The 24132-nt window shown below is 49.6% G+C and overlaps 1 protein-coding gene across 1 annotated transcript in view; it reads right to left on the bottom strand.

The window, feature by feature from the left end:
• Positions 1-24132, bottom strand: part of LOC142317209 (small glutamine-rich tetratricopeptide repeat-containing protein alpha-like) — a 101509-nt gene that overhangs the window by 25745 nt on the left and 51632 nt on the right. Inside the window, exon 6 of the mRNA XM_075353304.1 lies at positions 14798-14902. Coding sequence (XP_075209419.1) covers positions 14798-14902 — 105 coding nt within the window. The remainder of the gene's footprint in view (positions 1-14797; positions 14903-24132) is intronic.

The raw sequence follows: 24132 nt of genomic DNA, 5'->3' as shown, positions 1-24132 counted from the left end.
TCCATCTGCAACCGATACCACAGATCTAGCCGCCAATCTAGAGACTGGGGGATCCACCTTGGGACATTGAGCCCAACCCTTAACAACGTCAGAGGGGAAGGGGTAACGTGTGTCAGTAAGGCGCTTAGTAAAGCGCTTGTCCGGAACCGCTCTGGGCTTCTGGACAGCATCCCTGAAGTTAGAGTGATCGAAAAACGCACTCCGTGTACGTTTAGGGAACCGAAACTGGTGTTTCTCCTGCTGAGAAGTCGACTCCTCTACAGGTGGCGGCGGGGGAGAGATATTTAACACCTGGTTGATGGACGAGATAAGGTCATTTACTATGGCGTCCCCTTCAGGTGTATCAAGATTGAGAGCAACGTCAGTGTCAGAACCCTGAGCTGCGACGTCCGCCTCGTCCTCCAGAGAGTCCTCACGCTGGGAACCCGAGCAGCGTGAAGAAGTCGGGGAAGATTCCCAGCGGGCCCGCTTAGCCGGTCTGGGACTGTGGTCCGGGCCGGAGTCCTCCACGTGAGACCTAGGGCCCCCCCTGGGAACGTGCTGCGGCGCGGACAGAGAGGGGCCTGGAGGTGAAGATCCAACAGGGCCCGTGGCTTGTGTAAGGACCGGTCTGGACTGCAAAGCTTCAAGCAGCTTGGCAGACCATTTGTCCATAGACTGAGCCATGGATTGTGAGAGTGACTCAGAGTTTTTCAGCAAAAACTGCAAACTCTGTCCCTGCCGCCTGGACAGGGGGAGCAAGGGGTTCTGCCTGAGCCGAGGGGCCCACTAGTGACCGAGGCTCGGGTTGAGGAAGCAAAACAGGGGTTGAGCATTGCTCACAGTGAGGGTAGGTGGAACCCGCAGGTAACTTAGCCGCACAAGAGGTACAGGTCGCAAAATAACCCTGTGCCTTGGCACCCTTGCTCCTTGTGGACGACATGCTATCTCCTAGGAGCGTGATCACTGAGGGTATATGGAAAGGGTATACAGCCCGACCGAACAGAAATATATAAATATATATATAGTATCTATTCCGGCACCCTAAGGGGACCAGCACCGGGTGACCGGTGTGGCTTACCGACCGCTAAAAAGCGGAGTGTGTGTCCTCCAGATTCCCTGCCTTAGGTCTCCCAGCGTTGCAGAGCTCTTTCCAGGAAATCCTCCACAGGCAGAATGCCAAAGAAATGGCTGCCGGAGCTCTCAGGGGAGGAGTGGAGCCGTGGGCGGCGTTAGAAAAGTGCGGGAATCTGGAGTCCCCACAGTGATCAGTGAGGGGGGAGGAAACATACAGGATGCTCCGGCCCTCACAGCCGACGTCAGGCCGGCCGTCCCGCCCTTACCCCTGATAGACAGGCCCGGGGGCGGGAGTTTTGCTACTAGGCCGCAATTGAAGCCGGGGACTAAATTTAAGACCGCGGCCGACAAACAGGCGCGGTCGGCGCGGAAGTCCGCCGGCCGTCACAAATAAGCAGCTGCTGCAGCGTCCGGGATGAAGGCGCTCCATGTACATCCCCCATGGGGATACAGAGTACCTTAGTGATGCAGGGCCCGGTCCCTGAGGATAAATAAACTCCTGTCCGACAGATTCCCACAGGGGCTGCGGAGGGAGCACGGTCCCAGTGAATGGATGACCGCTCAGGATCCCACTTCTCCCAGAGCCGCTAAGGGATGGTGAAGGAGACGGCATGAGGCTCCGGCCTTTGTACCCGCAATGGGTACCTCAACCTTAACAGCACCGCCGACTTAGTGGGGTGAGAAGGGAACATGCCGGGGGCCCCGTGTGGGCCCACTTTTCTTCCAACCGATATAACTAATCTGAGAATGCATGAGTGGATGTGTGCCTCCTTCCACACAAAGCATAAAACTGAGGAGCCCGTGATGCACGGGAGGGTGTATAGGCAGAGGGGAGGGGTTACACTTTTTAAAGTGTAATACTTTGTGTGGCCTCCGGAGGCAGAAGCTATACACCCAATTGTCTGGGTCTCCCAATGGAGCGACAAAGAAAATCATGTTTATTGATATACTTTAAAAGTCATTGAATAAAAGATTGAATTGAAACACTTGTCCTTTGCGTTTTGATCAATAAAACGCTCTTATTCATACCAAAGAGATAATAGAACAAACAGTCATTTCTATGAACAAGTGAATATCAGCTCACCAAAAATCGGGGAAATTCTTAGAGGAGAGTCTGGACGGTGCTCACTGGATAGAGAAGGCTGGAGACAATTAGTAGAAGGCGGATCCCGGCACAAAAACGTCCAAAAATTCCAGAAGTATGTATAAAACTTCACATTTATTAAAAAAAATAAAAAAACAGCATAAAAATAACTCCTCCAATCAACGCGTTTCAGACGCGATCGTCCTTAGTCATGATCATGACTAAGGACGATCGCGTCTGAAACGCGTTGATCGGAGGAGTCATTTCTACGACTATTTGCAAAAAACAAAAGCAAATGCTTTCTCAGCAAGTTCAAAAGGGCACACCCCTAATTAAAAATAAGTGGAAACCGGTTTAGCCTCTACCTTAGGGAAAACGATTAGACATAAACAACAATGGGAACCTTGGGTGACATCTCCTTTTTGTCTCTCCCTTGCTTGTGATTGAGTTGGATATTCTCTCCCTCCGCCCTTTTTTTTTTCCCTTCCCCTATGTGTTTTATTTGTACGGTGGTGGTGGTGGTATGTGAGCATATTATTGCTGCTACAGTGCCATGTCAACTGGCTGCAAGTGTGATTTAGTTATTGCCAACACCTGTTAGGTGCCACAGGTAAGTTACAGGTGCTGTTAATTACACAAATTAGAGAAGCATCACATGATTTTTCAAACAGAGCCAATACTTTTGTCCACCCACTTTTTTATGTTTGGTGTGGAATTATATCCAATTTGGCTTTATGACAATTTTTTTTATTTTTTTTTCATTGCAAGCAAAATAAATGAAGATAATAATACCAAAGAATTTGTGATTGCTATCATTTTCAAGAAGAAACTGAGTATTATCTGACAGAATTGCAGGGGTGCCAATACTTTTGGCCAGCACTGAATGTACAGTTGTGCTCATAAGTTTACATAACCCAGCAGATTTTTTGCTTTCTTGGCTTTTTTTTTTCAGAGAATATGAATGATAAAATCTTTTTTTCCACTCATGGTTAGTGGTTGGGTGAAGCCATTTATTGTCAAACTCCTGTAGCTTTTGAATAGACAGTGGTCCAAATCACTTGGGCCATATTTTTTTCTTTTTGGAGGCAGTCTGGACATCTAGAAAAATGGTAAACAGGGACATATGTGGACCATCCTTGTAAGGGCGGGAGTTTATGGGAACTAGGGCAAGGTGAGCTGAATACAAGACCCCCGATGCCCACCTTTAACTCCGCCTGATGATGGTGCTGTAAAGGACAGGAGGAATCCCTGTATGGGTGAGATCCTTCCAATTCTATATTTTTTGTCGTTAATTGATATTTCTGAGGGACACTTATGATGGCCCAAGTGATTTGGACCACTGTCTATTCAAAAGCTATTTATTCCCTCTATGACTTAGACAAAAATATTTTTTCCTGTATGAATAGTTGATCACATACCTTTGAGGATGGCAACTCTTTTCTATTTATACCCTGCATTGATGTCTATGGGGTGAAACTGCCACTCAAGATAGGTGGTTATTGCACAGTGCACTTTTTAGGGCTCTGTGTTTTTGTATGTTTTGTTTTATAGGTTTGGGTTTTTCAATTTTTTTTTAACAAAATATTAAAGGTTACGTTTAATCCTATCCCTCACCTTGGTGCTATAGCTTGTTATAATTGTGAGGTAATAGTGCGGGAACATCAAATTGGTGTACCATTGCTGCATTAGTGTTGACATCTACCCATCCATCCATCCTAGATTTTTAGGTTGCGTGCCCATGATTAGGGTTTGCAGCATTTTGGACACAGAGTGTTTTTGCTGCGTTGTACAGTACAAGCACAGTGGAAGGATTTTTAGAAATCCAATGCCCACTATGCTTCTTTTCTCTGTAGGAAAAACTGACCGGTGGCACGGCTTCCCGAGCCTCAGCATGTCAATATAATTAATTTATGCTGTGGAGAAGAGAGTGTTCTCCGTGGGGAAAAAGGAGCTGAAGTCCACAGCGGCCTGAAGCCAGATCATGGGCCCAGGAAACTGCGTTCTCCCGTGGACAACACTCACATCTCCGCAGAAGGGCTAACACTGCCCGCACGGTAATGGGCACATAGCCTAAATGTGAGAAATTTGGCAATGCAGCAACATTTTTGTGAAGTTCCTCTGGATTAAAAATGTTCACTATACCCTTGAATAATATCCTTGAGGGGTCTAGTTTATAAAATGGAGTCACGTGTGTGTGTGTGTGTGTGTGTGTGTGTGTGTGTCTGTGTGTGTGTGGGGGGGGGGGGGGGGTCCTGCTGTATAGGTACCCTAAGGGCCCTGCAAATGTGACATGGTGCCCGCAATTTATTTCAACTTTTCTAAAATTCAAATAGTGCTCCTTCCGTTTCTAGTCATACCATTTGTCCAAACAGAGGTGTTTGGACACATGTGGCGTATCACTGCGGTCATAAATTGGATAAACTGTGGGGTCTTGAAAAAGTGAAAAATTTGGTGCTAAAGCAACATTTTTGTGGAAAAATGAAAATCTTCAATATGACAACCTAAGGTTATCGAATTCTGTGAAGTACCTGTGGGTTCAAAATGCTCACTATACCCCTGGATAAAAACCTTGAGGGGGTCTAGTTTTCCAGAATGGGGTCACTTGTGGGGAGCTCCACTGTTTAGGCACCTCAGGGTCTCTCCAAATGCGACACGGAGTCAGTTAATTATTCCAGCCAATTTTACAGTCAAATGGCGCTCCTTCCCTTTTGTTTACTGCTATGCGCGCAAACAGCTGATTTCCACCATATATGAGGTGTCGGCGTACTCATGAGAAATTACACAATAAATATTATGGTGATTTTTTCTCCTGTTACCCTTGTGAAAAAAAGCTATCTGGATGAAGTAACAATTTTGTGGTAAAAGTTTATTTTTTTATTTTCACGGTTCAACGTTATAAATGTCTGTGAAGCTCCTGGGGATTCAAGGTTCTCACCAAACATCTAGATAAACTCCCCGAGGGGATACGTTTCCAAAATGGGGTCACTTGTGCGGGGTTTCTGCTCTTTAGGTACCTTAGGGGCCCTACAAATGTGACATGGTGCGTGCAATCTGTCAGCCAAATTTAGGTTCCAAAATTCAAATATTGCTCCTTCTGTTCTGGGCCCTCACATTTGTCCAAACAAAGGTTTCTGGTCACATGTGGGGTATCAGGGCACTCAACAGAAACCGGGTAACAAATTTTGGAGGTCCATTTTGTTGTGTTATTTCTTTTAAAAGTGAATAAATTGGGGCTAGAGCAACATTTTTAGGTAAAATGATAACTTTTGTTGTTTTTCTTTTTTTTCATTCCACCATGCTATAGTTCCTGTGAAGCACCTGAAGGGTTAATAGACTTCTGGGGTGTGGTTTTGAGTACTTTGAGAGGCCTAGGTGAAAGAAAATACTTAAAAGTGACATCATTCTAAAAACTACACCCTTCAAAGTCACTTCAAATGTGATGTGGTCCCAAAAAAATGATTTTGAAAATTTCGTTGAAAAAAATGGGAAACTGCTGGTGAACTTTGAACCCTTCTAACTTCCTAACACCAAAAAAAATTGTTTCAAAAATTGCATTGATGTAAAGTAGGAGATATGGGAAATGTTATTTAGTAACCTTTTTTGTGACATAACTCTGGTGTAATGGCATGAAAATTACAAGTTTGAAAATTTCCAATTTTTTTCACCAATAAAAGCGAAAAATATTTTCCTAATATTTATAACCATCCAGAACTACAATATGTCATGGAAAAACAATTACCGGGATCCGCTGAAGCGTTCCAGAGTTATAAACCTATGAAAGTGACAATGGTCAAAATTACAAAAAATGGCCTAGGCGTGAAGTACAAAATTGGCTTTGTCTTTAAGGGTATGTGCGCACGTTGCTTTTTACCTGCTTTTTACCTGCTTTTTTGCTGCTTTTTCTTCTGCGCTGTTTAATGCCAAAATGGATGTGTTCTTCTATTCAAGCAAAGTCTATGGGAATTTGGGTTTCTTGTTCACACTATGTTGTTCAAAATGCTGCCTTTTTGAGGCAGAACTTTGGTCAAAAACTCAGCTTTTCAAAGAAGCAACATGTCAATTGTTTTTGCCATTTGGGTTTTGCACTGCAAAGCTGAGTTTTTGACCAAAGTTCTGCCACAAAAAGGCAGCATTTTGAACAACATAGTGTGAACAAGAAACCCAAATTCCCATAGACTTTGCTTGAATAGAAGAACACATCCATTTTGGCATTAAACAGCGCAGAAGAAAAAGCAGCAAAAAAGCAGGTAAAAAGCAGGTAAAAAGCAACGTGCGCACATACCCTAAGGGTTAAAACACATTGGGGTCAGTTTAATATATATAAATAAAAAAAAATATATAATGACAGGTTCCCTTTAAAGGGAACCTGTCATCAGAAATTTAGCTTTAAACCTAAAAGTTTCCCCCTCTGCAGCTTCTGGGCTGCATTCTAGCAATGTTCCTGTACTTTTTGTGGCCCCTTTTAAACCAAATTAAATACTTTATAAACTTGTACCTTTAGCTATGTAAATTTTTTAAATCGTCCATGGGGGCGGGCTCTCTGCTGACCGTTGCTGTTCCTCCAGCACATTGACGCCGTCCCCCCACGCTCCATTTCATCCATCAGGACGCCGCCCACTGCGCCCGAGGTGCCGCCCACGCCAGGATCGCTGGTGACGTGTGTCACAAGCACGAGATTATGGGCGGCGCTGTGATTGCATTGCAAGTGCCCGCCCATAATCTCGTGGGCGCGCCTTCCCCCACTGCCTCCAGCGTTCTGCGTAAGCGCTCGCCGGCCAAATGACCTGACGTCACCTCCTTCCCATCTTACCCTGCAGCAGGGCAAGATGGGAAAGAGGTGACGTCGGGTCATCTGGCCAGCAAGCGCTTGCGCAGAACGCTGGAGCAAGAGGGGAAAGTGCGGTCACAAGGTTATGGGCGGCACTTGCTGATGACACTCACAGCGCCGCCCATAACCTTGTGCCTGCGCAAAACGTCACCAGCGGTCACACGTGCACACAGTGCACAGTCCCGCTACAGTCGCACAGCGCATGACCACGGGCGCCATGGGGCGGCGTCCTGAGATATGAAATTCAGCGTTGGGGGCGGCGTAAATCTGCTGGAGGAACAGCAACGGTCAGCAGAGAGCCCACCCCCATGGACGATTTACAAAATTCACATAGCAAAAGGTACAAGTTTATAAAAGTATTTAATTTGGTTTAAAAGGGGCCACAAAAAGTACAGGAACCTTGCTAGAATGCAGCCCAGGAGCTGCAGAGGGGGAAACTTTTAGGTTTAAAGCAAAATTTCTGATGACAAGTTCCCTTTAACCGTCCACCTAGATATGGTTACTGGCCAGCACTGTTACACAGGATTCTATGCACTGAAACACGAATACTGCAAGGTCTCAATTATACAAAAGACCTATCATACGATTATTAGTTTTATATATATAATATAAAAACATTTGTGCTCCGTGTTTTATCAATTAGTGTTTATTTTTTTATGTTTGATATGTAACAGATATTATATTAAACATATTTTACTGCTTGTGTTCAGTTAAGTATCTAGTTGATTTGTACCATTAATGTATGAAATGCATTTCTTAGTTGCTATACTTCGTTTCCACTGTGAACATACTGAGAAGGCATTCGCTTTTGCTTTTTGCACACAGTCATGGATATATAAGACTGTTTATTCTAATCTCTCTTTGCTAGGATTAAGAGCATTTTATTACGCTGAAAACGTAAGGCCCCTCACACATTGCGTTTTTCTCTACGTCCACAGGTCCCGTCGGGGCATCCGTCCGGACCGCCCCTCCCCCACTCTGCAAAGCATGCTCCGGACGCATGCGCCCGACAGGGCCATTCACTGTTATGGAGCGCACTGCGTTAGCGTGTGCTCTGTTTTGTGCCATTTTGTGCACATATACGTTTCTGCAGACGGACACCCGAACGTAGACCACCTACGTTCGGGTGTCCGTCTGCAGAAACGTTTTGTGCACAAAATGGCACAAAACAGAGCACACGCTAACGCAGTGCGCTCCATAACAGTGAATGGTCCTGTCGGGCACATGCGTCCGGAGCACGCTTTGCAGAGTGGGGGAGGGGCGGTCCGGACGGATGCCCTGACGGGACCTGTGGACGTAGAGAAAAACGCAATGTGTGAGGGGCCTAAGTGTACTTTACTTAATCCCACTTTTTTAAAGTATATCAATAAGCAAGATATATTTATAAATCAACATTTTATTTCTTTTCGCAGGAATACCTGGGAACTGGCTCTTGGATTCTTCCATGCACCGTTTTCACCTGGAATGTCCACATGGCGTTGGTGAGCTGAGGTGACAATCCTCGATTTCAATAGGCGAGTAGGTAGAATGTATCACCTATAGGTGAACCTCTACAGTAGACTGGTGTGAGGAGTTGGAGCCACACCAGAACAGAGCACTTTTATACCAGTTGGAATAGTGTGGTAGTGCGCATGTTTGACCTCAGCTCTACTCATTCCTATGGGACCGCCAGAAGAAGGGAATTTTGTTTACTTACCGTAAATTCCTTTTCTTCTAGCTCTAATTGGGAGACCCAGACAATTGGGTGTATAGGCTATGCCTCCGGAGGCCGCACAAAGTATTACACTCAAAAGTGTTAAGCCCCTCCCCTTCTGCCTATACACCCCCCGTGCTCCCACGGGCTCCTCAGTTTTGGTGCAAAAGCAAGAAGGAGGAAAAAGAATTATAAACTGGTTTAAAGTAACTTCAATCCGAAGGAATATCGGAGAACTGAAACCATTCAACATGAACAACATGTGTACACAAAAAAACAGGGGCGGGTGCTGGGTCTCCCAATTAGAGCTAGAAGAAAAGGAATTTACGGTAAGTAAACAAAATTCCCTTCTTCTTTGTCGCTCTATTGGGAGACCCAGACAATTGGGACGTCCAAAAGCAGTCCCTGGGTGGGTAAAATAATACCTCGTAAAAGAGCCGTAAAACGGCCCTTTCCTACAGGTGGGCAACCGCCGCCTGAAGGACTCGTCTACCTAGGCTGGCATCCGCCGAAGCATAGGTATGCACCTGATAGTGTTTCGTGAAAGTGTGCAGGCTCGACCAGGTAGCCGCCTGACACACCTGCTGAGCCGCAGCCTGGTGCCTCAAAGCCCAGGACGCGCCCACGGCTCTGGTAGAATGGGCCCTCAGCCCTGATGGAACCGGAAGCCCAGCCGAACGGTAAGCTTCGATAATTGGCTCCTTGATCCACCGAGCCAGGGTTGATTTGGAAACCTGTGACCCTTTACGCTGGCCAGCGACAAGGACAAAGAGTGCATCCGAGCGGCGCAAGGGCGCCGTACGAGAAATGTAGAGTCTGAGTGCTCTCACCAAATCTAACAAGTGCAAATCCTTTTCACATTGGTGAACTGGATGAGGATAAAAAGAAGGTAAGGAGATATCCCGATTGAGATGAAAGGAGGATACCACCTTAGGGAGAAATTCCGGAACCGGACGTAGAACCACCTTGTCCTGGTGAAACACCAGGAAAGGGGCTTTGCACGACAATGCTGCTAGCTCAGACACTCTCCGAAGAGAAGTGACTGCTACTAGAAAAAAACACTTTCTGCGAAAGTTGTGAGGGGGAAATATCTCTCATTGGCTCGAATGGTGGTTTCTGAAGAACCATCAGAACCCTGTTTAGATCCCAGGGTTCTAACAGCCTCTTGTAAGGTGGAACGATGTGACAAACCCCCTGCAGGAACGTGCGTACCTGTGGAAGCCTGGCTAGGCGCTTCTGGAAAAACACAGAGAGCGCTGAGACTTGTCCCTTAAGGGAGCCGAGCGACAAACCCTTTTCCAGTCCAGATTGAAAGAAGGACAGAAAAGTGGGCAAGGCAAAAGGCCAGGGAGAAAAAACCCTGAGCAGAGCACCACGACAGGAAAATTTTCCACGTCCTGTGGTAGATCTTGGCGGACGTTGGTTTCCTAGCCTGTCTCATAGTGGCAAAGACGTCTTGAGATAACCCTGAAGACGCTAGGGTCCAGGACTCAATGGCCACACAGTCAGGTTGAGGGCCGCAGAATTCAGATGGAAAAAACGGCCCTCGAGATAGCCAGTCTGTTTGGTCTGGTAGTGTCCACGGTCGGCCGACCGTGAGATGCCACAGATCCGGGTACCACGACCACCTTGGCCAGTCTGGAGCGACGAGGATGGCGCGGCGGCAGTCGGTCCTGATCTTGCGTAACACTCTGGGCAACAGTGCCAGCGGAGGAAACACATAAGGGAGCTGAAACTGCGACCAATCCTGAACTAAGGCGTCTGCCGCCAGAGCTCTGGGATCTTGAGACCGTGCCATGAACATTGGTACCTTGTTGTTGTGCCGGGACGCCATGAGGTCGACGTCCGGCACCCCCCAGCAGCAACAGATCTCCTGAAACACGTCCGGGTGAAGGGACCATTCCCCTGCGTCCATGCCCTGGCAACTGAAATAATCTGCTTCCCAGTTTTCCACGCCTGGGATGTGAACTGCGGATATGGTGGATGCCGTGGCTTCCACCCACATCAAAATCCGCCGGACTTCCTGGAAGGCTTGCCGGCTGCGTGTGTCGCCTTGGTGGTTGAAGTATGCCACCGCTGTGGAATTGTCCGACTGAATTCGGATCTGCTTGCCCTCCAGCCACTGCTGGAACGCTTTCTGGGCAAGATACACTGCCCGTATGTCCAGAACGTTGATCTGAAGCGAGGACTCTTGCTGGGTCCACGTACCCTGAGCCCTGTGGTGGAGAAAAACCGCTCCCCACCCTGACAGACTCACGTCTGTCGTGACTACTTCCCAGGATGGGGGTAGGAAGGATATCCCCTTCGATAATGAAGTGGGAAGGAGCCACCACCGAAGGGAAGCTTTGGTCGCCTGAGAGAGGGAGACGGTCCTGTCGAGGGACGTCGGCTTCCTGTCCCATTTGCGTAGGATGTCCCATTGAAGGGGACGCAGGTGAAACTGCGCGAAAGGGACTGCCTCCATTGCTGCCACCATCTTCCCCAGGAAGTGCATGAGGCGCCTCAAGGAGTGTGACTGGCCTTGAAGGAGAGATTGTACCCCTTTCTGTAGTGACTACTGCTTGATCAGCGGAAGCTTCACTATCGCTGAGAGGGTATGAAACTCCATGCCAAGATATGTCAGCGATTGGGCCGGTGTCAGATTTGACTTTGTAAAATTGATGATCCACCCGACACCCTGGAGAGTCTCCAGGGAAGCGTCGAGGCTGCGTTGGCATGCCTCTTGAGAGGGTGCCTTGATCAGTATCCAAGTACGGGATCACCGAGTGACCCTGAGAGTGGAGGACCGCTACTACAGTAGCCATAACCTTGGTAAAAACCCGTGGGGCTGTTGCCAGGCCGAACGGCAGTGCCACGAACTGCAGGTGTTCATTTCCTATGGCGAAGCGCAAGAAGCGCTGGTGCTCTGGAGCAATCGGTACGTGGAGATAAGCATCTTTGATATCGATCGACGCAAGGAAATCTCCTTGGGACATTGAGGCGATGACGGAGCGGGGGGATTCCATCCTGAACCGTCTGGTTTTTACATGTTTGTTGAGCAGTTTCAGGTCCAGGACCGGGCGGAAAGACCCGTCCTCCTTTGGGACCACAAACAAGTTGGAGTAAAAACCGTGGCTCAGTTGCTGAAGAGGAACCGGGATCACCACTCCTTCTGCCTTCAGAGTGCGCAGCGCCTGCAGAAGAGCCTCGGCTCGCTAGTGAGGCGGGGATGACCTGAAGAATCGAGTCGGGGGACGAGAGGTGAACTCTATCTTGTAACCGTGAGACAGAATGTCTCTCACCCAGCGGTCTTTTATTTGTGGTAGCCAGGTGTCGCAAAAGCGGGAAAGCCTGCCACCGACCGAGGATGCTACTAGAGGAGGTCGAAAGTCATGAGGAAGCCGCTTTGTTAGCGGCGCCTCCGGTGGCCTTTTAAGGACGTGACTTAGACCGCCATGCATCAGAGTTCCTTTGTACTTTCTGAGACCTTTTGGACGAGGAGAATTGGGACCTGCCCGCGCCCTGAAAGGACCGAAACCTCGACTGCCCTCTCCTCCGTTGGAGTATGTCCGGTTTGGACTGGGGTAAGGATGTATCCTTTCCCTTAGATTGTTTGATGATTTCATCCAGACGCTCGCCAAACAGCCTGTCGCCAGAAATTGGCAAACTGGTTAAGCGCTTTTTGGAAGCAGAATCTGCCTTCCATTCCCGTAGCCACAAGGCCCTGCGGAGTACCACCGAATTGGCGGCCGCGACCGCCGTACGGCTCGCAGAGTCCAGGACAGCAATAATAGCGTAAGACGCAATTGCCGAGGTCTGGGTGGTAATGGATGCCACTTGTGGCGCGGCCGTGCATGTGGCTGCTTCAATTTGTGCTTGACCTGCTGAGATAGCTTGTAGCGCCCATACAGCTGCGAATGCTGGGGCAAAAGAAGCTCCGATAGCTTCATAGATGGATTTCAACCAGAGCTCCATCTGCCTGTCAGTGGCATCCTTGAGCGAGGCCCCCTCGTCCACTGCAAGAATGGATCTAGCCGCCAGTCTGGAGATTGGAGGATCCACTTTGGGACACTGAGTCCAACCTTTAACCACGTCAGGGGGAAAAAGATAACGTGTATCCTTAAGGCGCTTAGAAAAAACGCTTATCTGGACAAGCATGATGATTCTGGACTGCCTCTCTGAAATCAGAGTGGTCTAGAAACATACTCTGTGTAAGAGAAGCTGACTCCTCCGCCGGAGGAGCCGAGGGAGAAATATCCAGCATTTGATCGATGGACGCAATAAGAACGTTCAGTATGGCGTCCCCGTCTGGAGTATTAAGATTGAGAGCGCCCTCAGGATCAGAATCCTGATCAGCTGTCTCCGCATTATCACCAGAGATTCCCCCCGCTGAGACCCTGAACAATATGATGTCGAGGGAAATTCTAAGCGAGCCCGCTTAGTCGGTCTGGGGCTGGGGTTTAAGTCAGAACCCTCAGCCTGGGATGTATGAGATACCCCGGGAGGACATTGTTGGTCCAACTGAGGGGGGCCAGGGAACAATGATTCAACAGAGTCCCTTTGCTGAGATACCGGCCTGGACTGCAAGGCTTCTAGTATCTTAGCCATAGTCTCAGAGAGTTTTGCAAACTCAGTCCCCGTCACCTGGACAGTGTCAACAGGTGGCTCCCCCTGGGCCCCTCTTAGCAGAGGCCCTGGCTAAAGAAGTGTCACCGGGGCCGAACATGCACACAATGAGGGTCAATGGAACCTGCCGGCAGCTGGGTCGTACAAGCGCCGCAGGCAGCATAATAAGCCTGTGTTTTTGGCACCCCTGCCTTTTGTGGGCGCCATGCTATTGTTTTCCCTGAGTAACACACTAGGGTATATAGCCAGAATGAACTGTGCTCATACAGTGTAAAATATATACTAAAAACAAATAATGTATCAGTACACTACAGCACCATGAGGCTAGCACCACAGGTGCTGCTTACCAGCCGCCTAAAGCGGTTATGAGGCCACCAGAGACCGTGTCTGGGTCTCTCAGGATTTGTCCCTCTCTGCAGCGTCGTAGGAGCTGACAGGAAATGGCTGCGGCGTCCTGACGAGAGGAGGGAGCCGTGGGCGTAGCCGAGGTGCTCACACTGTGCACAGTGAGGGGGGTGGAGTATGGAAATCATATTCCAGCCCTCAGTGCTGCTCTTCCGTGCAGCGTCCCGCCCTTCCCCTGCCTGTCAGGGCTGAGGGCGGGAGAAAGGGAAACTAGGCCGCAAGCCAAGCCGGGGACTCGAGTATAAGCGTGGCCGCCGTAAAAGCGCGGCCAACGCCGAAGTCCCCGGCGAACTACAAGTCCCAGCCGCGCCGCAGTTTCCCATGGCAGCGGCGGTTAGCGCGGTAGCCCCTACATATAAACACACTCAGCGACGCCGAGTGTGTAATGGCACAGTTTAACCCGGTCCCCCGGTGCACTAGCACACCCAGCAAAGCTGAGGTGTTGCCGTGCGCGGTCCCCACAGGGATACAGAGTACCTTCACGTAGCAGGGCCATGTCCCTGAACGGTACCCGGCTCCTATCCAGCAGTCTCCACAGGAGTTGTGGATGAAGCACGGTCTCAGTGCCTGGAGACCGATAGGATCCCACTTCACCCAGAGCCCTGAGGGGGATGGGGAAGGAAAGCAGCATGTGGGCTCCAGCCTCCGTACCCGCAATGGATACCTCAACCTTAACAACACCGCCGACAAGAGTGGGGTGAGAAGGGAGCATGCTGGGGGCCCTATATGGGCCCACTTTTCTTCCAACCGACATAGTCAGCAGCTGCTGCTGACTAATCTGTGGAGCTGTGCTGTGCGTGTCTGCCTCCTTCGCACAAAGCAAAAAACTGAGGAGCCCGTGGGAGCACGGGGGGTGTATAGGCAGAAGGGGAGGGGCTTAACACTTTTGAGTGTAATACTTTGTGCGGCCTCCGGAGGCATAGCCTATACACCCAATTGTCTGGGTCTCCCAATAGAGCGACAAAGAAAAGACAAATATAGGGCTCCAGCAGTTCCAGAGAATTAATGTAGCAGCAGTTTAATATCTTTTTAAGTTTAGAACTCCTGATCTTTGGGGGTTAAGTACATAGAAAACATACCAAGTGTGGAATTGGCAATATACCGTATGTAAAATTTGATTACTTACCCCATTCTACCATAGGCTTTGCTGTAACTAGGATCAATTGTAATGGCTTCTTCACAGTCTCGAACTGCTCCAGCATAATTTCCTATTTTACTATAAGCTGCTGCCCTACAGAATATAAAAATACTTGTTATTTTCACACAAAAAAAAAAAATAGATTGCTATGAATGGACATTGGCAAAACAGTTCTTGTGATATATTACAAACGTAACCTTAAGGGGCAGCGGTCAGCAGATTGATGCAGACAGGCTCCATCAGTAGAGCCAGCCATGTTACACACTACTGCGTGGAAGGCTAGGTTCACATTTCTGTTAAAATGTATCAGTCACAATCCGCGACTATGGTAAACAACGCATGCCAATTAGCGGATTCCGTTGTGTCCCATAGACTTGTATTAGTGGCGGATTGTGACTGATTATCTTGCGTTGCATCCGCTGCGCCACGGTCAGTCGTTTTTCGACTGACCGCCAGGCGGGAGCAATGCAGAATGTAACATTTTTCTGAACGTCAAAATTAACGCGCCGCGCAGGAATCCGTTGCCATCCGTCAAGCTTGTAATGTAGGTCTATGGTGCTGGATTCCGTCGTAATCCTGCTTACGACGGAATCCAGCGCTGGATTCCGTCATGCTCTACTGAGAATGCCCAGCAGGTTTAGCACACCCACTGGGCTGTCCCAAACACAAAGGGATCATGACTGATCCGTCAAAAAACGGATGCAGAGCGGATGTAACGGACGCGACGGATCAGTTTTTTCACAGGATTCCTGTGAAAAACACATCCGTTGCGTCAGTTGACATCTAAAAAACGACTGATCCGTTGCTGACGGATTTAAAACAACGTAAATGTGAACCTAGCCTAAGGGGGAGCTCACGGTCCAGAGTCAGAGGAGAAGAGGCTGCTGGGCATCTCCCTGTGGCATCTCATCACCCAGCTTCATACACACGTCTCCCTATATGCAAAGGGACGTATCAAAGTGAGTGGGGTAGGCGGAAGCTACAGGGAGGTGTGGAGTGCTTAGCGGTTATTTCAGGCTAGGATTTCCAGAATTTGCTGCAAAGTAAGACATCTGTCTGTAGTGAAGGAGTGCGTTTCTATATTGCCCGTGGCATTTGTAGTAAAGAATAGCTTTCAGGTTCTGTTTGACAGCAAAGTTCTTTTTAATACCAAAGCAATTAAATGTTAATATGTTGACATTGCTCTAGTTTCCCGAGAAATTCATGTCCCTGGCATCAGCTGTTCTCACACCAATCACATCCTCTGAATGCTCTGCTCCCGTCTGGCTACCTAATGTCCCACCACTCCAGTGCTGGGCAGCAGCGAGCCCACCCCTGTAACTCAGTGTAAGGCTACATGCACATGCTGCAGTTTTTTCTGCACCTTGTCAAAGAGAGCCTGGAAATGTAAAAAAAAATGCTTGTAATGATGGTGCTTTTTTGATGCTTTTTTTTCCCATTCTTGTCAATTCTGACTTCATGTGTTTGTCAGTATAGAAAGTGACAAAACAGCGACAAAAAAGCAAGAATCAACATGATGCATTTTTTATCAGATGCTTGTGACAAATAAACTGCAGACAAATACACTGCAACGTGCGCACGGCAAACCTGAACTTTGCTGGGACGTCAAAAGTCAGAACTTGCTGACAACAAAACTGCACCAAAAAAAGCAACTAAAACTTCAGTGTGTGCATATAGCCTAAGGCCGGGTACACACATCCGGCTTTTCGCCGGTTTGACGGATGCGGCGCACGCCAGTACAGTGTATACAGTACAATGGCAGCGCAATAAGCGCCGGTCACATGCTGTCATGTGACCGGAGCATGTGACCCGGACGTTGCGGCGCTGCCACTGTACTGTATCACACTGTACTGGAGTGCGCCGCATCCGTCAAACCGGCGAAAAGCCGGATGTGTGTACCCAGCCTTAATCCCACACACTTCCCCAGCATCACACACAGTCAGCATGATCTCCTGCTCAGGACAGCGGTACAAAAGAAGGGAATTTTGTTACTTACCGTAAATTCCTTTTCTTCTAGCTCTAATTGGGAGACCCAGGCAATTGGTGTATAGGCTATGCCTCCGGAGGCCGCACAAAGTATTACACTAAAAGTGTTAAGCCCCTCCCCTTCTGCCTATACACCCCCCGTGCTCCCACGGGCTCCTCAGTTTTGGTGCAAAAGCAAGAAGGAGGAAAAAGAATTAAAAACTGGTTTAAAGTAACTTCAATCCGAAGGAATATCGGAGAACTGAAACCATTCAACATGAACAACATGTGTACACAAAAAAACAGGGGCGGGTGCTGGGTCTCCCAATTAGAGCTAGAAGAAAAGGAATTTACGGTAAGTAAACAAAATTCCCTTCTTCTTTGTCGCTCTATTGGGAGACCCAGACAATTGGGACGTCCAAAAGCAGTCCCTGGGTGGGTAAAATAATACCTCGTAAGAGAGCCGTAAAACGGCCCTTTCCTACAGGTGGGCAACCGCCGCCTGATGGACTCGTCTACCTAGGCTGGCATCCGCCGAAGCATAGGTATGCACCCGATAGTGCTTCGTGAAAGTGTGCAGGCTCGACCAGGTAGCCGCCTGACACACCTGCTAAGCCGTAGCCTGGTGCCTCAAAGCCCAGGACGCGCCCACGGCTCTGGTAGAATGGGCCTTCAGCCCTGAGGGAACCGGAAGCCCAGCCGAACGGTAAGCTTCGATAATTGGCTCCTTGATCCACCGAGCCAGGGTTGATTTGGAAGCCTGTGACCCTTTACGCTGGCCAGCGACAAGGACAAAGAGTGCATCCGAGCGGCGCAGGGGCGCCGTCCGAGAAATGTAGAGTCTGAGTGCTCTCACCAAATCTAACAAGTGCAAATCCTTTTCACATTGGTGAACTGGATGAGGATAAAAAGAAGGTAAGGAAATATCCTGATTGAGATGAAAGGGAGATACCACCTTAGGGATAAATTCCGGAACCGGACGTAGAACCACCTTGTCCTGGTGAAACACCAGGAAAGGGGCTTGGCACGACAACGCTGCTAGCTCAGACACTCTCCGAAGGGAAGTGACTGCTACTAGAAAAACCACTTTCTGCGAAAGTCGTGAGAGGGAAATATCTCTCATTGGCTCGAATGGTGGTTTCTGAAGAACCATCAGCACCCTGTTTAGATCCCAGGGTTCTAACGGCCGCTTGTAAGGTGGAACTATGTGACAAACCCCCTGCAGGAACGTGCGTACCTGTGGAAGTCTGGCTAGGCGCTTCTGGAAAAACACAGAGCGCTGAGACTTGTCCCTTAAGGGAGCCGAGCGACAAACCCTTTTCCAGTCCAGATTGAAGGAAGGACAGAAAAGTAGGTAATGCAAATGGCCAGGGAGAAAAACCCTGAGCAGAGCACCACGACAGGAAAATTTTCCACGTCCTGTGATAGATCTTGGCGGACGTTGGTTTCCTAGCCTGTCTCATAGTGGCAATGACGTCTTGAGATAACCCTGGAGACGCTAGGATCCAGGACTCAATGGCCACACAGTCAGGTTGAGGGCCGCAGAATTCATATGGAAAAACAGCCCTTGAGATAGCAAGTCTGTTCGGTCTGGTAGTGCCCACGGTTGGCCGACCGTGAGATGCCACAGATCCGGGTACCACGACCTCCTCGGCCAGTCTGGAGCGACGAGGATGGCGCGGCGGCAGTCGGCCCTGATCTTGCGTAACACTCTGGGCAACCGTGCCAGCGGAGGAAACACATAAGGGAGCTGAAACTGCGACCAATCCTGAACTAAGGCGTCTGCCGCCATAGCTCTGGGATCTTGAGACCGTGTCATGAACATTGGTACCTTGTTGTTGTGCCGGGACGCCATGAGGTCGACGTCCGGCACCCCCCAGTGGCAACAGATCTCCTGAAACACGTCCGGGTGAAGGGACCATTCCCCTGCGTCCATGCCCTGGCGACTGATATAATCTGCTTCCCAGTTTTCCACGCCTGGGATGTGAACTGCGGATATGGTGGAGGCCGTGGCTTCCACCCACATCAAAATCCGCCGGACTTCCTGGAAGGCTTGCCGGCTGCGTGTGCCGCCTTGGTGGTTGATGTATGCCACCGCTGTGGAATTGTCCGACCGAATTCGGATCTGCTTGCCTCCCAGCCACTGCTGGAACGCTTTCAGGGCAAGATACACTGCCCGTATTTCCAGAACATTGATCTGAAGCGAGGACTCTTGCTGGGTCCACGTACCCTGAGCCCTGTGGTGGAGAAAAACCGCTCCCCACCCTGACAGACTCGCGTCCGTCGTGACTACTTCCCAGGATGGGGGTAGGAAGGATTTCCCCTTCGATAATGAAGTGGGAAGAAGCCACCACCGAAATGAAGCTTTGGTCGCCTGAGAGAGGGAGACGGTCCTGTCGAGGGACGTCGACTACCTGTCCCATTTGCGTAGGATGTCCCATTGAAAGGGACGCAGGTGAAACTGCGCGAAAGGGACTGCCTCCATTGCTGCCACCATCTTCCCCAGGAAGTGCATGAAGCGCCTCAAGGGGTGTGACTGGCCTTGAAGGAGAGATTGTACCCCTTTCTGTAGTGACTGCTGCTTGATCAGCGGAAGCTTCACTATCGCTGAGAGGGTATGAAACTCCATGCCAAGATACGTCAGTGATTGGGCCGGAGTCAGATTTGACTTTGGAAAATTGATGATCCACCCGAAACCCTGGAGAGTCTCCAGGGTAGCGTCGAGGCTGCGTTGGCATGCCTCTTGAGAGGTGCCTTGATTAGCAGATCGTCCAAGTACGGGATCACCGAGTAACCCTGCGAGTGTAGGAGCGCTACTACAGTAGCCATAACCTTGGTAAAAACCCGTGGGGCTGTTGCCAGGCCGAACGGCAGTGCCACGAATTGCAGTTGTTCGTTTCCTATGGCGAAGCGCAAGAAGCGCTGGTGTTCTGGAGCAATCGGTACGTGGAGATAAGCATCTTTGATATCGATCGATGCAAGGAAATCTCCTTGGGACATTGAAGCGATGACGGAGCGGAGTGATTCCATCCTGAACCGTCTGGCTTTTACGTGTTTGTTGAGCAGTTTCAGGTCCAGGACCGGGCGGAAAGACCCGTCCTTCTTTGGGACTACAAACAAGGTGAAGTAAAAACCGTGGCTCTGTTGCTGGAGAGGAACAGGGATCACCACTCCTTCTACCTTCAGAGTGCGCAGCGCCTGCAGAAGAGCCTCGGCTCGCTCGGGAGGCGGGGATGATCTGAAGAATCGAGTCGGGGGACGAGAGGTGAACTCTATCTTGTAACCGTGAGACAGAATGTCTCTCACCCAGCGGTCTTTTATTTGTGGCAGCCAGGTGTCGCAAAAGCGGGGGAGCCTGCCACCGACCGAGGATGCTGCTAGAGGAGGTCGAAAGTCATGAGGAAACCGCTTTGTTAGCGGCGCCTCCGGTGGTCTTTTTAGGATGTGACTTAGACCGCCATGCATCAGAGTTCCTTTGTTCTTTCTGAGACCTTTTTGGACGAGGAAATGGGACCTGCCCTCGCCCCGAAAGGACCGAAACCTCGACTGCGCTCTCCTCTGTTGGGGTATGTTCTGTTTGGGCTGGGGTAAGGATGTATCCTTTCCCTTGGATTGTTTGATGATTTCATCCAAACGCTCGCCAAACAGCCTGTCGCCAGAAATTGGCAAACTGGTTAAGCGCTTTTTTGGAAGCAGAATCTGCCTTCCATTCCCGTAGCCACAAGGCCCTGCGGAGTACCACCGAATTGGCGGCCGCAACCGCCGTACGGCTCGCAGAGTCCAGGACAGCATTAATAGCGTAAGACGCACATGCCGAGGTCTGAGTGGTAATGGATGCCACTTGTGGCGCGGACGTGCATGTGGCTGCTTCAATTTGCGCTTGACCTGTTGAGATAGCTTGTAGCGCCCATACGGCTGCGAATGCTGGGGCAAAAGAAGCTCCGATAGCTTCATAGATGGATTTCAACCAGAGCTCCATCTGCCTGTCAGTGGCATCTTTGAGCGAGGCCCCATCTTCCATTGCAAGTATGGATCTAGCCGCCAGTCTGGAGATTGGATGATCCACTTTGGGACACTGAGTCCAACCTTTAACCACGTCAGGGGGAAAATGATAACGTGTATCCTTAAGGCGCTTAGGAAAAAAAAACGCTTATCTGGACAAGCATGGTGATTCTGGACTGCCTCTCTGAAATCAGAGTGGTCTAGAAACATACTCGGTGTACGCTTGGGGAACCTGAAACGGAATTTCTCCTGCTGAGAAGCTGACTCCTCCGCCGGAGGAGTTGAGGGAGAAATATCCAGCATTTGATTGATGGACGCAATAATATCGTTCACTATGGCGTCCCCGTCTGGAGTATTAAGATTGAGAGCGCCCTCAGGATCAGAATCCTGATCAGCTGTCTCCGCATCATCAACCAGAGATTCCCCCCGCTGAGACCCTGAACAATATGAAGATGTCGAGGGAAAGTCTAAGCGAGCCCGCTTAGTCGGTCTGGGACTGGGGTCTAAGTCAGAACCCTCAGCCTGGGATGTATGAGATACCCCGGGAGGACATTGTTGGTCCAACTGAGGGGGGCCAGGGAACAATGATTCAACAGAGTCCCTTTGCTGAGATACCGGCCTGGACTGCAAGGCTTCTAGTATCTTAGCCATAGTCTCAGAGAGTTTTGCAAACTCAGTCCCCGTCACCTGGACAGTGTCAACAGGTGGCTCCCCCTGGGCCCCTCTTAGCAGAGGCTCTGGCTGAAAAAGTGCCACAGGGGCCGAACATTGTACACAATGAGGGTCAGTGGGACCTGCCGGCAGCTGGGTCGTACAAGCGGCGCAGGCAGCATAATAAGCCTGTGTTTTTGGCACCCCTGCCTTTGTGGGAGCCATGCTATTGTTTTCCCTGATTAACACAATAGGGTATATAGCCAGAATGAACTGTGCTCATACAGTGAAAGAGTATACTATAAACAAATAATGTATCAATACACTACAGCACCATGGGGTTAGCACCAACAGGTGCTGCTTACCACCCGCTTTAAAGCGGTTGTGAGGCCACCAGAGACCGTGTCTGGGTCTCCCAGGGTTTGTCCCTCTCTGCAGCGTCGGAGGAGCTGACAGGAATGGCTGCGGCGTCCTGACGAGAGGAGGGAGCCGTGGGCGTGGCCGAGAAAGTGCGGGAACTGGTGCTCACACTGTGCACAGTGAGGGGGGTGGAGAATGGAAATCATACTCCAGCCCTCAGTGCTGCTCGTTCCGTGCAGCGTCCCGCCCTTCCCCTGCCTGTCAGGGCTGGGGGCGGGAGAAAAGGAAACTAGGCCGCAAGAAAGCCGGGGACTCGAGTATAAGCGTGGCCGCCGTAAAAGCGCGGCCAGCGCCGAAGTCCCCGGCGAACTACAAGTCCCAGCCGCGCCGCAGTTTCTCATGGCAGCGGCGGTTAGCGCGGTAGCCCCTACATATAAACACACTGAGTGTGTAATGGCACAGTTTAACCCGGTCAGCGCCGCGGTCCCCGGTGCACTAGCACACCCAGCAAAGCTGAGGTGTTGCCGTGCGCGGTCCCCACAGGGATACAGAGTACCTTCTAGTAGCAGGGCCATGTCCCTGAACGGTACCCGGCTCCTATCCAGCAGGCTCCACAGGAGTTGTGGATGAAGCACGGTCTCAGTGCCTGGAGACCGATAGGATCCCACTTCGCCCAGAGCCCTGAGGGGGATGGGGAAGGAAAACAGCATGTGGGCTCCAGCCTCCGTACCCGCAATGGATACCTCAACCTTAACAACACCGCCGACAAGAGTGGGGTGAGAAGGGAGCATGCTGGGGGCCCTATATGGGCCCACTTTTCTTCCATCCGACCTGGTCAGCAGCTGCTGCTGACCAATCTGTGGAGCTATGTGTGCAGGTCTGCCTCCTTCGCACAAAGCAATAAAACTGAGGAGCCCGTGGGAGCACGGGGGGTGTATAGGCAGAAGGGGAGGGGCTTAACACTTTTGAGTGTAATACTTTGTGCGGCCTCCGGAGGCATAGCCTATACACCAATTGTCTGGGTCTCCCAATAGAGCGACAAAGAAAATAGAAATAATGCACAAAGCACCAGCCCTATCGATAAAGAATATTCTCGATGACCCCTCATTTAAGAATACAATAGGGCCAGGAGGGATGGCTGGATTGGGAAAGAGGAATGAATGTGTTCAAATCATAGAAAGTATATAGCAGGGTGTATATACAGTACCCTGAGTATACACTAGTGTGCTGTATACATACAGACTCGGGTCTACAGGTCTGCAGCAGAAGCAGGTAACAGTGGGAGCTCTGCTGAATGGTCATTAGACCTTTCACGGTAAGAAGAGGATGTGCCAATCATTGATATTGCCCTGTAAATCACTCAGGCAGACCTGCATACATATTCTCACAACAGTGTCAATCCTCCTTAGGGTTTGTTCAGACAACCGTAGTTTTGACTGAGGGCAATCTGTGATATAAATGCACAGCACTAGGGCCAATGTTATTCAAAGGGGCAGTGAAGATCGTTTTTTCCACTGAATCTGTGTGCTCAAAAAATAAATAAATAAATCATGTTGCGATTGGACTATGAAATCGGATGAGACTGATCCACTCAAGTCTATGGGTGTGAGAAAATAAAATATAAAATATAATCAGATGCTACAGTATGGATTCATAGCAATTCTGTAACAAAAATGACTGGTCCTGTAAATGATAATTACCACTGGAGTAAAAACACAGATTGCACACAGATGACAAGCGAGGGAAAAAACAACCCACTTTTCTGGTCGAAAATCAGACAGTTATTTTAATACGGTCTCGTGACTTTGGCCTTACTGTGAAGATCTTTCAAACCCCTCTCAGGCTAGATCAGGAAAAAGAAAAATAGAGCACACCATACATTGCACAGGCGACACTGCAAGTACATCAAGAGACTCAGCAAGCGCCTGCGTACTTGGCTTCTGCATGGAAAGGCACTGTGCACGCAAATGCTCTGCGCTTACTGCAAGTATCAGGCAGGGCTGGTTGTAGACAGAGTGTAGGCACTGGCCCTACATGCTAATACATTGCACCATCACACAAACATTTACACAAGGTGACTACAGACCTTTAAACAAGAGTGATCACCTGCATTATGAGTAAAGCTACTGTATATATGCATGTACTGAAGTTTATTAATCATCTGCCGCCTCTCTCAGGATCCGGCACCGCTCTAGTCCTCTTCTCAGAGGCCGCACAGCACTTCAGAATTCATGATCATGCAGAGTACAGAGTGACCCAGAGAGTCTGAAGAGCGATGACATCACTGAGAAGAAGACCAGAGCAGCACTGAACCCCGGATAAGGAGACGGTGGGCGAAAATAGTA

Source organism: Anomaloglossus baeobatrachus, chromosome 1 (assembly GCF_048569485.1).
Source record: "Anomaloglossus baeobatrachus isolate aAnoBae1 chromosome 1, aAnoBae1.hap1, whole genome shotgun sequence".
NCBI classification, from domain to species: Eukaryota; Metazoa; Chordata; class Amphibia; order Anura; family Aromobatidae; genus Anomaloglossus; species Anomaloglossus baeobatrachus.
Note: the sequence above shows the minus strand (reverse complement) of the source record. Positions and strands in the feature narration are given on the sequence as shown.